The sequence below is a fragment of the Arachis stenosperma genome, chromosome 3 (assembly GCF_014773155.1).
Source record: "Arachis stenosperma cultivar V10309 chromosome 3, arast.V10309.gnm1.PFL2, whole genome shotgun sequence".
NCBI classification, from domain to species: Eukaryota; Viridiplantae; Streptophyta; class Magnoliopsida; order Fabales; family Fabaceae; genus Arachis; species Arachis stenosperma.
Window position 1 is genome coordinate 109,221,654 of NC_080379.1, and position 12,194 is coordinate 109,233,847.

At 41.2% G+C, this 12,194-nt stretch overlaps 1 protein-coding gene across 1 annotated transcript; it reads right to left on the minus strand.

The window, feature by feature from the left end:
* Positions 1-4,018: 4,018 nt before the first annotated feature.
* Positions 4,019-4,636, minus strand: LOC130966570 (uncharacterized). The gene has a single exon (XM_057891385.1). The coding sequence runs from the start codon at positions 4,634-4,636 to the stop codon at positions 4,019-4,021; it is 618 nt and encodes a 205-aa protein (XP_057747368.1).
* Positions 4,637-12,194: the final 7,558 nt, after the last annotated feature.

A 12,194-nucleotide genomic window follows, 5' to 3' on the forward strand; every position in this document is an offset into this window, starting at 1 on the left:
ATTCTCCGAATCAAGTTCATTTTCATCTCTTCCTCAATCAATGCACTCATTGATCTCCTTGGCAATCTTAATTGATTGAATTACAATTTCTTGCAATTCAATCTCTCAAATCTTGATCAATAGCCAATTCCTTGGTCAATTGCTCATGAGAAGAGATGAAGTGTGGTCACTGATTATACCACATGCATTTCCCAAATCAAGTTTTGAGAGGATTATAGTCACATATCCATCCAAACCCAATTTGGTCCAGCATGAGAAAGCATTTCTAGCTTGATCTCTTCATTCCTCTTTCAAGGTTCAGAAGGGATCCAAGTTTGAATAGTTTATTTTCCAAGATAACTACCCAATGGGATGAAGATCGAAAGCTTTCATGTAAAATCAAGAGCAAAGATAGAAGAAGAATGAAGAAAACTAGTATTGATCCATCAAATTACAACAGAGCTCCCTACCCAATGAAATGGGTTTAGTTGTTCATAGCTCCAAAAACTGAAAACAAAGATGGAGAATACATTCTAAACTAGAAGATCAGAGAAAGTAAAATAGAGAGTAATGCTTTTTCCTTTCAGAACTCTTTCCAACTCTCCACTCTAATAATTCAAAGCTACTCCTATATATACTACTCTTCTATTCTTCTAGTTGATTCTTCAAGTCTTGGGCCTTTGGATCTTTAGTTTGGAGCAGTTCTCTTCTTCACTTGGGCTTGGTTTTACTTGCAGAGAGAAAGTGTGAAGTGGGCAGAGACTTTAGCTCTAGACGTTAGAGGTGTTAACATTCGGTGAGAAAATGGGTTTGAAAACGTTAGTGTCATTCAACTTTTTCACTAACGTTTCTTACCCAAGTAAAGGCCACGTTAACCTCAACGTTAGTGGCACAAACGTTGCCACTAATGTTGCCTCTTTGTCCTTCGCACACGTTATTGGGACTCAACTTTCCCAATAACGTTGAGAGCCTCCCCCTTTCCCACGTTAGAGTCCACGTTAACTTAGTTAACGTGGCTCTTTTAACGTAGGCATGCCAATCTTCGAGAACGTTAGTGACACTCAACATTGTCACTAACGTTCCAATATGCCCCTATTCACGTTAGAGTCCACGTTAACTAGGTTAACGTGGCTTCTAATGTGGCTTTGCAAACCATTTCCAACGTTAGTGACAATGTTGAGTGTCACTAACGTTGGCTCATCTTTCACTCATTGCCGTTAGCTTCCACGTTAACTAAGTTAACGTAGAAGTTAACGTGGCTCCTTGGGGTTTTATGGTTGCTTCCAACGTTAGTGACATTGTTGGGTGTCACTAACGTTGTCGACCATTCTTGCCTCTCACGTTAGCTCCCACGTTAACCAAGTTAACGTGGAAGTTAACGTGGTACATTGCACCTTAGGCCAACGTTAGTGACAATGTTGAATGTCACTAACGTTGGGTTCCTTCCCCTTGTTAAGGTTAGAGGCCACGTTAACCAAGTTAACGTGGACTCTAATGTGGCCACTTATGATCATTGGCCAACGTTAGTGATAATGTTAAGTGTCACTAACGTTGGCTCAAAATCCTTTTTTCACGTTAGAGCTCACGTTAACTTAGTTAACGTGACTTTTAACGTGGGCAATGATGGCTTCAAGAGCGTTATTGGCAATCACTTTTCTCATTAACTTTGCAAGTTACCTCCCATTCCACGTTAGTGGCCACGTTAAGTAGATTAACATGACTGCTAAGTGGTTCTTCCTTGCTTCCTTTGGTCCTGAAATCAAGCAATAGAGTGCATCAAAGTTCTAGTCCAAGTCATGGGTAATGCAACATACAATTTGTCACTAAATTCATGCAAAATCCTCATGAAATCATGTAAAATGCACAATGTATGCTTGAATCAAGGTGTAAGTGAATATCTACCCAAAACTAGCTTATTTCTTAAGGAAATGCATGAAACTACCCTAAAAACAGTAAAGAAAAGGTCAGTGAAACTGGCCAAGATGCCCTTGCATCACAACACCATACTTAAAGCTTGCATGTCCCTAAGCAAGTACTGGAACAAGAGAATGATGAATGGAATGCCAAGAGAAATGAGTCATTCTTGTGGAGGTCATGTTACTGATTTTATGGTGGTTTCATGCATAGCAACTTAGGTTCATTCCATTACTGGCTTTCAGACCTTTATCATGTTCTAAAACACTGGTTTTGCTTACATACCATGAGACTTTTATTGATCCTTTTATTGTCATTTCAGGGCTTATTTGTGTTCTTCAGGCTAGGTGCTATGTAAGGGGGCAACTCTTTAAAATAAGCTTTCAGCCAACACTCCCGAACCAATTGGTTCAAGGTGCTTGGTGTTGAAACACCCCTACGGACTTACTTCCTCAAGTCTCTCCCCCATACATACACACCACAGGCATATGGTTTATTTATTTTCTTTTCTTGAGACCTTGGTGTCCAGCACCTTTTTGGGTTACTAAATGCTCTGTAGTGAGGGGGTTACTCTTGATAGTGGACTTTCAGCTGATAATCCCGAGTTAGTTAACCCAAGTTACCAAGTGATAAAGCACCCCTAAGAGCTTATTCATCCAAGTAGATCCCTCACACAGGAACACCACAGACACATGCCTCAAGATTAAAACCATTGGTGCCTAGCCTTATTGCTTACTCTTTTTCTTTTGTTTTTCACTTTAAGTGTTCTTTCCCTTTCTCTTATTAGGATCTTGCTATTTACTTAGTCTCATGGGTGTATTCAAAGCAAAGTATTCAGGACAGATAGTTGTCTTCCCACCTCATGGTCGAACCAACTTAGCTAACTTATGATCACACCAAAGATTCAGAAAATTACTCTATATTATGAACTCCACTCTGGTCTTTTGAAACATAAACATTCTCTTCTTCATTTTATTTTAAAGACAAGCATACAATAAGTAAAGATATGATGCAGTGACACTTAAACCAGAAATCATAGACCTAAGCAATAAAACTTAAAATGCAGAGTTGAACTAGGTTCCAATCAACGCATGACTATTAGTTAACAGTGCATTCGGACTTCCAATTTTTAACAAGATGAGTAGATGGAATTAAGTAGCAATACAACCTTTGAGAGATGGTTTGCTCTGCCAATCCAGTTGCCTTCTTGTTGTCATTGTCATAGTTCTTGATGCCTTACTTTCTTAGTTGAAGGTGCACCATCTCCTCATAAGCTTCCTGCAAGGTTATTGGAAGTTGCTTGTTTCCCAATCACTTGAGGAATAGTCAGCTCGCATGTATGCTAATGATTTCTGAACTTATTTTGGGTGTGTGAACACTAAACATAGTTCCTTGCTTACTACAAAACCTTGCATGCATGCGTAGAACCTCGTATCTTGCTGTTAGCAACCAATTAACTAAAGACTAATCTATATCCAAGTGGTTCCCTTAATTGGTTAGAGCTAGCAATGTGCTTTGAGAGTATAGTGTGATTCTAACTAGCATCCTCTGGTGGGACACCAAACTTAGAATCGCACTTTCACTCTTGAATTGTTTTGGTGTGGAACACCAAACTTAGCTCCTTGCAATGCAGGGGAAACAACTTGTGATCTTTATTGAAATGCAGCTGAAAAAGTAGTTACCTAAGGTTGGGTTGCCTCCCAACAAAGCACTTCTTTATCGTCACTAGCTTGACGTTTCTCCCTCATCAGGGTGGTTGGTAATGCTTGAAGTCCTCCCCTCTCGCTGTGGACTTGTATCCATTGGTTGTATCAATGATCTCTACATGTTCCAGGGAGAGAATTCTGTTGATTGTGAAGACTTTAGGTAACTGAGATGGTACAGTAGGGAGATTAGGGGGGATATCCAAAAAGTAAGCTGAGATCACTCTATCTCCTGGAGAGAAGTCTTCCGTAGGGATCTTTTTGTTCCTCCACTTCCTTGGTACCTTCTTCCTTGTGTCCCTTGATATTGTCTTGCTCTTGATGAGTTCTTTTTCTAAGGGATTTGTGATGTTGTCTTCACCTGCCTCTAGAGGTTTAGGTTCTTCTAACTTTTCCTTGAGCTGTGGTAGTTGCTGTTTCCCTTATTTATCAACCAAAGGAGTCTCCAGATAGGTTGGGTGTGCTTCAGTGCTTGCTTCCTCCTTCAGCATCTCATCATGATCTTTACTTGGTTCCTTGTGCTCTTGGTCTACTTCTTGTGAGAGTTTGAAGACATTAAAGCTGAGTCGTTCATCATGGATCCTCAATATTAGCTCCCCTTTCTCCACATCTATGAGTGCTCTGGCCGTAGCTAGGAAGGGTCTTCCCAATATGATTGGGTGAGTGTGACTTTCTTCCATGTCCAAGATGACAAAGTCTATTGGGAGAAAGTATTTCCCAACCTTTAGTAACACATTTTCCACCACTCCTATTGCTTGCTTTTGAGTCTTATCAGCCAGTCTGATGACCACATCTGTGGGCATTATCTCATTGATCTGCAGCCTTTTCGCCAGGGATAAGGGCAGTAAGTTGATGCTTGCCCCTAAATCACAGAGTGCTCTATCGAACATTGTTTCCCCTATGGCACAGGGGATGTGAAAACCCCCTGGGTCTCTTCTTTTTGCAGGCAATTCAGGTTGAATAAGGGCACTACATTCCTTGTTTAACACTATAGTTTGGCCTCCTTTGAGTGAGCTTTTCCTGGGAAGAAGTTCCTTCATGTACTTGATGAATGCATGCATTTGTTGTATGGCCTTGATGAATGGTATGTTCACATGCAGAGATGCAAACAAGTCTAGGAACCTTGAGTATATTCTCTTCCCCACAGCACCATTGAGCAGTTGGGGAAATGGTGCATAGAGCTTCAGCAACTCTTGTTGTGAGATTTCTGGTTTTTGGTGATCTCTATCCTCCTCCTCTGTTGAGTTGTTTTCAGGCTGTTGGGAGAGGTCGCTTTGCTCGTCTTCATCCTCTTGATCACTTGTAGTGACCACAATCTTCCCATCTTACTTTCTTTGCTTTTCCTCTTGGGTTTTTCTCCGTGTCACTTGGAAAGCCATCAGTAGGTTTGGGAATCTTCTCCGCTAAGCATCCCACTTGGAATTCCAGCTTCTTGATGGTCTCTCCTTGGTTCTTAATGTTGGCTCGCACCTCTTCTTTGAACACCTTATCTTCTTGAATCTCTTGGCATATTCCTTCAAGTAAGGTTTCAAGCTTAGAGAGTCTGTCATCAATTGATGGTAAATTGGGATTAGAGGTGGAAGGATGAGAGGTGTTGTTGTGGGGGTGTTGATATGTCCTCTGTGTGAATTGTTGATGAGCTACATTGTTGTTGGAGTTGTAACGTCTCTGGTCTTGGATTTGCTCTTGCTGATTCCCCCACCCGAAGTTTGGGTGGTTCCTCTATCCAGAGTTGTATGTCTTGGAGTATGGATCATGGTTCTGTCTAGGTGAATTCCCAATGTAGTTGGCTTGCTCAAGGTCATCTTCTTCAACTTCTTCTTGGGTTGTTGATGAGGTGGTGATTGCTGCCACTTGGTTCCTCTCCATCTTCTTGGTGAGGTTAGCTAACTGCTTGGTAATGAGCTTGTTCTGAGCCAGCAGAGCATCCACATTGTTTAGCTCCATTACTCCCTTAGTGTTCCCTCTTTCGGAAGCATAGAAATAGTCATTCTCAGCTACAGTTTCAATGACATCTATGGCTTCTTCAATAGTCTTCTTCTTGTTCAAGGATCCCCCAGAGGAATGATCTACTGCCTTCTTTGATTCATATGACAAGCCTTCATAGAAGATATGCAACTGCACCTATTCATTAAACATATTTGGTGGACACCTTCTTGTTAGGTCTTTGAACCTTTCTCAAGCTTCATAAAGTGTCTCCCCATCTTGCTGTCTGAACGTCTGTACTTCAGTTCTCAGCCTATTGATCCTTTGCGGGGGGTAAAACCTTGCCAAAAACTTGTTCACTACCTCCTCCCAATTTGTCAGGCTTTCTTTTGGGAAGGATTCGAGCCATTTGAATGCCTTGTCCCTGAGTGAGAAAGGGAACAAGAGCAGCCTGTAGACATCCTGGTGGACTCCATTGCACTTTACTGTGTCACAAATCCTCAATAAGGTGGTCAAGTGTTGATTCAGATCTTCTTGAGCACTTTCTCCAATTGAGCAATTATTCTACACAAGAGTGATGAGCCGAGGTTTGAGCTCGAAATTGTTGGCATGTATGGTGGGCTTCTGAATGCTGCTCCCGCAGTTGCCTGGGTTAGGATTGATATAAGAGCTTAACACTCTTTTATCCTCCCCAACATGATTTGCTCTACCTCCTCCCCCATGGTTATTAGCCTCTTCTTCATGTTGGTTTTCTATGTTGCCTTCCATGTTTAGTTCAAAGTGTTCCTCCTCCTCTTCAACACCGATTGCACGTTTCCCTCTTACTTCCCTCCTTAATCTAAGGAGGGTCCTCTCTGGTTCAGAATTGAAGGAAGTTGAAGCCCCGCTTCTTCTCCCTGTCATACAACCAACAAGTACAAGCAAGGAAAAACTATATGCAGAGAATATTGCTGTCAGGATTACTGTTAGTTGTGAGTGAAGCAATATATCAAATAGTTGGTGGGTTAGCAAACTGAATTGTAAATAACAAAGAAACGAAAAAGTAGAGGGGGAAAGGGAAGAAGTTAACTAAGACAGAAAGTAAATTACTCAAACAGAAAGTTAATTCAATAAAACAAAAATGCTCAATCTAGTGATCTTCCAATCTAATAATTGTTGATGCACAATCAATCCCCGGCAACGGCGCCATAAACTTGATGCAGGTGGAAATTGTCTCTCAACAAATTTCCTTCGGCAAGGGTACCGAATTTGTCGTCAAGTAAAAACTCACAATAGAGTGAGGTCGAATCCCACAGGGATTGATTGATCAAGCAACTTTAATTAGAAGATTGTTCTAGTTGAGCGAATTCAGAATTTGGGTTGAGAGTTGCAGAAAATAAAATGGCGGGAATGTAAATGACGGAAAAGTAAATGCTAGAATTAAAGAACTGGAAGTAAATGACTGAAATTAAATTGCTGAATTGTAAATGGGAATGGGGTGTTTGCTCATGAAAATAAACGCAGAAGTTAAAGAGAATGGGTGAGATCAGAATTGGGGAGTTCATTGGGCATAGGAGATGTTGTAATTCTCCGGATCAAGTTCATTTTCATCTCTTCCTCAATCAATGCACTCATTGATCTCCTTGGCAATCTTAATTGATTGAATTACAATTTCTTGCAATTCAATCTCTCAAATCTTGATCAATAGCCAATTCCTTGGTCAATTGCTCATGAGAAGAGATGAAGTGTGGTCACTGATTATACCACATGCATTTCCCAAATCAAGTTTTGAGAGGATTATAGTCACATATCCATCCAAACCCAATTTGGTCCAGCATGAGAAAGCATTTCTAGCTTGATCTCTTCATTCTTCTTTCAAGGTTCAGAAGGGATCCAAGTTTGAATAGTTTCTTTTCCAAGATAACTACCCAATGGGATGAAGATCGAAAGCTTTCAAGTAAAATCAAGAGAAACGATAGAAGAAGAATGAAGAAAACTAGTATTGATCCATCAAATTACAACAGAGCTCCCTACCCAATGAAATGGGTTTAGTTGTTCATAGCTCCAAAAACTGAAAACAAAGATGGAGAATACATTCTGAACTAGAAGAGCAGAGAAAGTAAAATAGAGAGTAATGCTTTTTCCTTTCAGAACTCTTTCCAACTCTCCACTCTAATAATTCAAAGCTACTCCTATATATACTACTCTTCTATTCTTCTAGTTGATTCTTCAAGTCTTGGGCCTTTGGATCTTCAGTTTGGAGCAGTTCTCTTCTTCACTTGGGCTTGGTTTTACTTGCAGAGAGAAAGTGTGAAATGGGCAGAGACTTTAGCTCTAGACGTTAGAGGTGTTAACATTCAGTGAGAAAATAGGTTCGAAAACGTTAGTGTCATTCAACTTTTTCACTAACGTTTCTTACCCAAGTAAAGGCCACGTTAACCTCAACGTTAGTGCCACAAACGTTGCCACTAACGTTGCCTCTTTGTCCTTCGCACACGTTATTGGGACTCAACTTTCCCAATAACGTTGAGGGCCTCCCCCTTTCCCACGTTAGAGTCCACGTTAACTTAGTTAACATGGCTCTTTTAACGTAGGCATGCCAATCTTCGAGAACGTTAGTGACACTCAACATTGTCACTAACGTTCCAATATGCCCCTACTCATGTTAGAGTCCACATTAACTAGGTTAACGTGGCTTCTAACGTGGCTTTGCAAACCATTTCCAACGTTAGTGACAATGTTGAGTGTCACTAACGTTGGCTCATCTTTCACTCATTGCCGTTAGCTTCCACGTTAACTAAGTTAACGTCGAAGTTAACGTGGCTCCTTGGGGTTTTGTGGTTGCTTCCAACGTTAGTGACATTGTTGGGTGTCACTAACGTTGTCGACCATTCTTGCCTCTCACGTTAGCTCCCACGTTAACCAAGTTAACGTGGAAGTTAACGTGGTACATTGCACCTTAGGCCAATGTTAGTGACAATGTTGAATGTCACTAACGTTGGCTTCCTTCCCCTTGTTAACGTTAGAGGCCACGTTAACCAAGTTAACGTGGACTCTAACGTGGCCACTTATGATCATTGGCCAACGTTAGTGATAATGTTAAGTGTCACTAACGTTGGCTCAAAATCCTTTCTTCACGTTAGAGCTCACGTTAACTTAGTTAACGTGACTCTTAACGTGGGCAATGATGGCTTCGAGAGCGTTATTGGCAATCACTTTTCTCATTAACTTTGCAAGTTACTTCCCATTCCACGTTAGTGACCACCTTAATTAGATTAACGTGACTGCTAAGTGGTTCTTCCTTGCTTCCTTTGGTCCTGAAATCAAGCAATAGAGTGCATCAAAGTTCTAGTCCAAGTCATGGGTAATGCAACATACAATTTGTTACTAAATTCATGCAAAATCCTCATGAAATCATGTAAAATGCACAATGTATGCTTGAATCAAGGTGTAAGTGAATATCTACCCAAAACTAGCTTATTTCATAAGGAAATGCATGAAACTACCCTAAAAACAGTAAAGAAAAGGTCAGTGAAACTGGCCAAGATGCCCTTGCATCATCTCTAAACTCCATTGTTGGGGTTAAGGAGCTCTGCAGCGTCTCGATGAATTAATGCAATTATTTATGTTTTCTATTCAAACACGCTTATTTCTATCTAAGATGTTCATTCGCACTTCAATATGATGAATGTGATGATCCGTGACACCCATTACTATTCTCAATCTATGAACGCGTGCCTGACAACCACCTCCATTCTACCTTCGATTGAATGAGTATCTCTTGGATTCCTTAATCAGAATCTTCGCGGTATAAGCTAGAATCCATTGACAGCATTCTTGAGAATCCGGAAAGTCTAAACCTTGTCTGTGGTATTCCGAGTAGGATTCAGGGATTGAATGACTATGATGAGCTTCAATCTCACAAGGGTTGGGCGTAGTGACAGACGCAAAAGGATCAATGGATCCTATTCCAGCATAAGTGAGAACCGACAGATGATTAGCCGTGCGGTGACAGCGCACCTGGACCATTTTCACTGAGAGGACGGATGGTAGCCATTGACAACGGTGATCCACCCACACACAACTTGCCATAGGAGGAACCTTGCGTGCGTGAAGAAGAAGACAGGGGGAAGCAGAGATTCAGAAGACAAAGCATCTCCAAAACTCCAACATATTCTCCATTACTGCATAATAAGTATTATTTAATCCATGTGACAAACCCCATTTTTGAGGGTTTATCTTGTGCTGATTTCAGGGGTTTTATCAATGATTCCACACACTTTCTATATGAAAATACAAGAGTTTGCATTCCTTTCCTAGCTTTACCTCATGAATGAAAACATGCTTGTTTTGCACTAAAATAGATACATTTCTAATCTTCTCTTGATGCCAATTGATGCCGTGACTTGTGTGTTAAGTGGTTTCAGGATATAGAGTGGGAATGGACCGGAAGAGAGAAGGAAGACGGGTGCAAAGGAAAGAAGCATGAGAATTGAGCCTTGGGAATTTCCGCATGGGCGCGTGCGCGCACCTGGCGCGTTCGCGCGGATAGAGCAACGTGAAGCCAAGACTAAGAGCCAAGCCACGAGCCGGCTTGAGTAGCGGCTAAGCCAGGACCTTCATGGACGCGCACGCGTACATCACGCCTCCGCGCACTTTACAAGACGCCTCGACGGCGCGTGCGCGTACCTCGCGCGTGCGCGCCGATTCGCGAATATGATTTTTTAGAAGTCACGTGACTTAGGCGTGGAGGTAGTTAAGAATCCCACTTTTCGGGAAATGCCTTGGCAGGGAAAAGCTTAAGAAGACCAAAGGAGTAAGGGTTAAGGACACTTAGTTCATTTTCTAGAATTAGATATTTTTGGAGGAGAGTTAGTTACACTTTTGGGAGAAGAAGAGGGAGATTCCAAGCTTTTCACTAGGGTTCATCTGCATCCAATTTCTGAATTTTCAATGAATTTTTGGTGAGATCCATTACAATTCTCACTCCACTTTGTTCATGTCATAGATTTTCCTCTCCAATTTCAAGTAGTGGTTGCAATTGATCAATTCTCATAGATATAGAACTCAACTTTGTAATTTTGGATTTCATCCATACTTTGAGAATTTGATTTCCATTGTTACTCTTTGAGACTTGTTGTTAGACTCTTGTGTTGCAATACTTTCAATTCTACTTTTCTTCTCATTTTACTATGACTTTCTTTTTTTGCTCATCACATGTTTGATAAAATGTCAACACTAGCTATAGAGTAGAAATTTTTACACTTGGCATAGGGTTTGGTCATTGGAAGAAGTTGAATAGTTATATCAATGGTTGATTTGGAATTAGGGATTGCTAGTTAGCTTGGAGCGCACTAAAGCTAGATTCCCATGAGGTGGAGCTAGGACTTGTGACTCAAGTTGATTGTTGTCATTTGATTTTCCTCTATACTTAGGGGATAACTAAATGAAGCAAGGCCTAATTGTAGTCAACATTGAATGGACTATAAGGATAGAATTTCTAATGCCAACCCTAAGCCAAGTCTTTTGATAATTGATTGTTTGTTTCTCATTGTTTTGATAAAACCTTCAAAGAATTCCAACACGGCTTATTAAATCAATAAGATGCACACTTTGGCAATTCCAAGGGAGAACGACTCGGGAGACTAGTACTCTCGGATATAGATTGTAGATTTGTTTGATGATGGATTTCGCGTCGGTTTAGACTATACTACGATTGATCACTTGATAATTTCTACACCGACAAAAATTCATTCGTCAAAATGGCGCCGTTGCCGGGGAATGTGCTTAGTGTGCCGTGTTATTGTTTGGATTAAGCGTGTGTATATGTACATAGTCACACTTCATTGTAAATTGCTCAATTGACTAACCCTTCATCGTTACAATGAATTTCATTGCCCCTTCATTGCATGACGCGTTCACAACCGAATCCGAGCTTAGTCCCTTTTGATCCGGAAATAGAACGAACTTTGTTTCATATTAGACAAGCTCGGAGGCGGCTTAAGTTTGGAAAAGGTGAAGAGGTTTTCACCACCTCACCCACCTTACTAGAAGTGAACATTGAACCGTCACTCAAAGAAGGCATTAATCATACTAATACCATGGATGCTCCGAGGAGAGTTACCATCAAGGAAGCGGGGCACCGGATTATGTCCTTCAACCCCTTCATGTAACTCACCCCAACTTGAATGCAAACTTTGAATTGAAGACCGCTTTGATCAACCTCTTACCCAAGTTTCACGGGCTTCCCGCACAAGACCCTATTCGACATCTCAAGGACTTCCATCTCATATGCTCAACTACTAGATGGGAAGGGTCCGATGAAGTTGCTATATGGTTGTTTGCTTTCCCCTTCTCCCTCGAGGACAAGGCTAAAGAATTGTTCTACACTCTCTCTAGTGAAGTCACCTCCGATTGGGACCTACTTAGAAGAGGATTCTTGGATAAATTCTTGCCCCCGGAGAAGATGGATAGGCTAAGGAAGGAAATGTCTTGTATTGTGCAAGGTGAGACGGAACCACTCTATGAGTATTGGGAACGGTTTCGCAAACTACTAGATGCATGCCCTAATCACATGATTGACACCCAAGTATTGCTTGGATACATATGTCAAGGGATGCGAGAGCAAGATAGAACCCTCTTGGACACTTCTAGCAATGGTTCTTTGTCCAAATATAAAATCGCGGAGGAGGC

What these genes read in the sequence shown, in the direction of transcription:
- LOC130966570 (XM_057891385.1), bottom strand. Translation starts at nt 4,636, where the DNA reads ATGAAGGAACTTCTTCCCAGGAAAAGCTCACTCAAAGGAGGCCAAACT.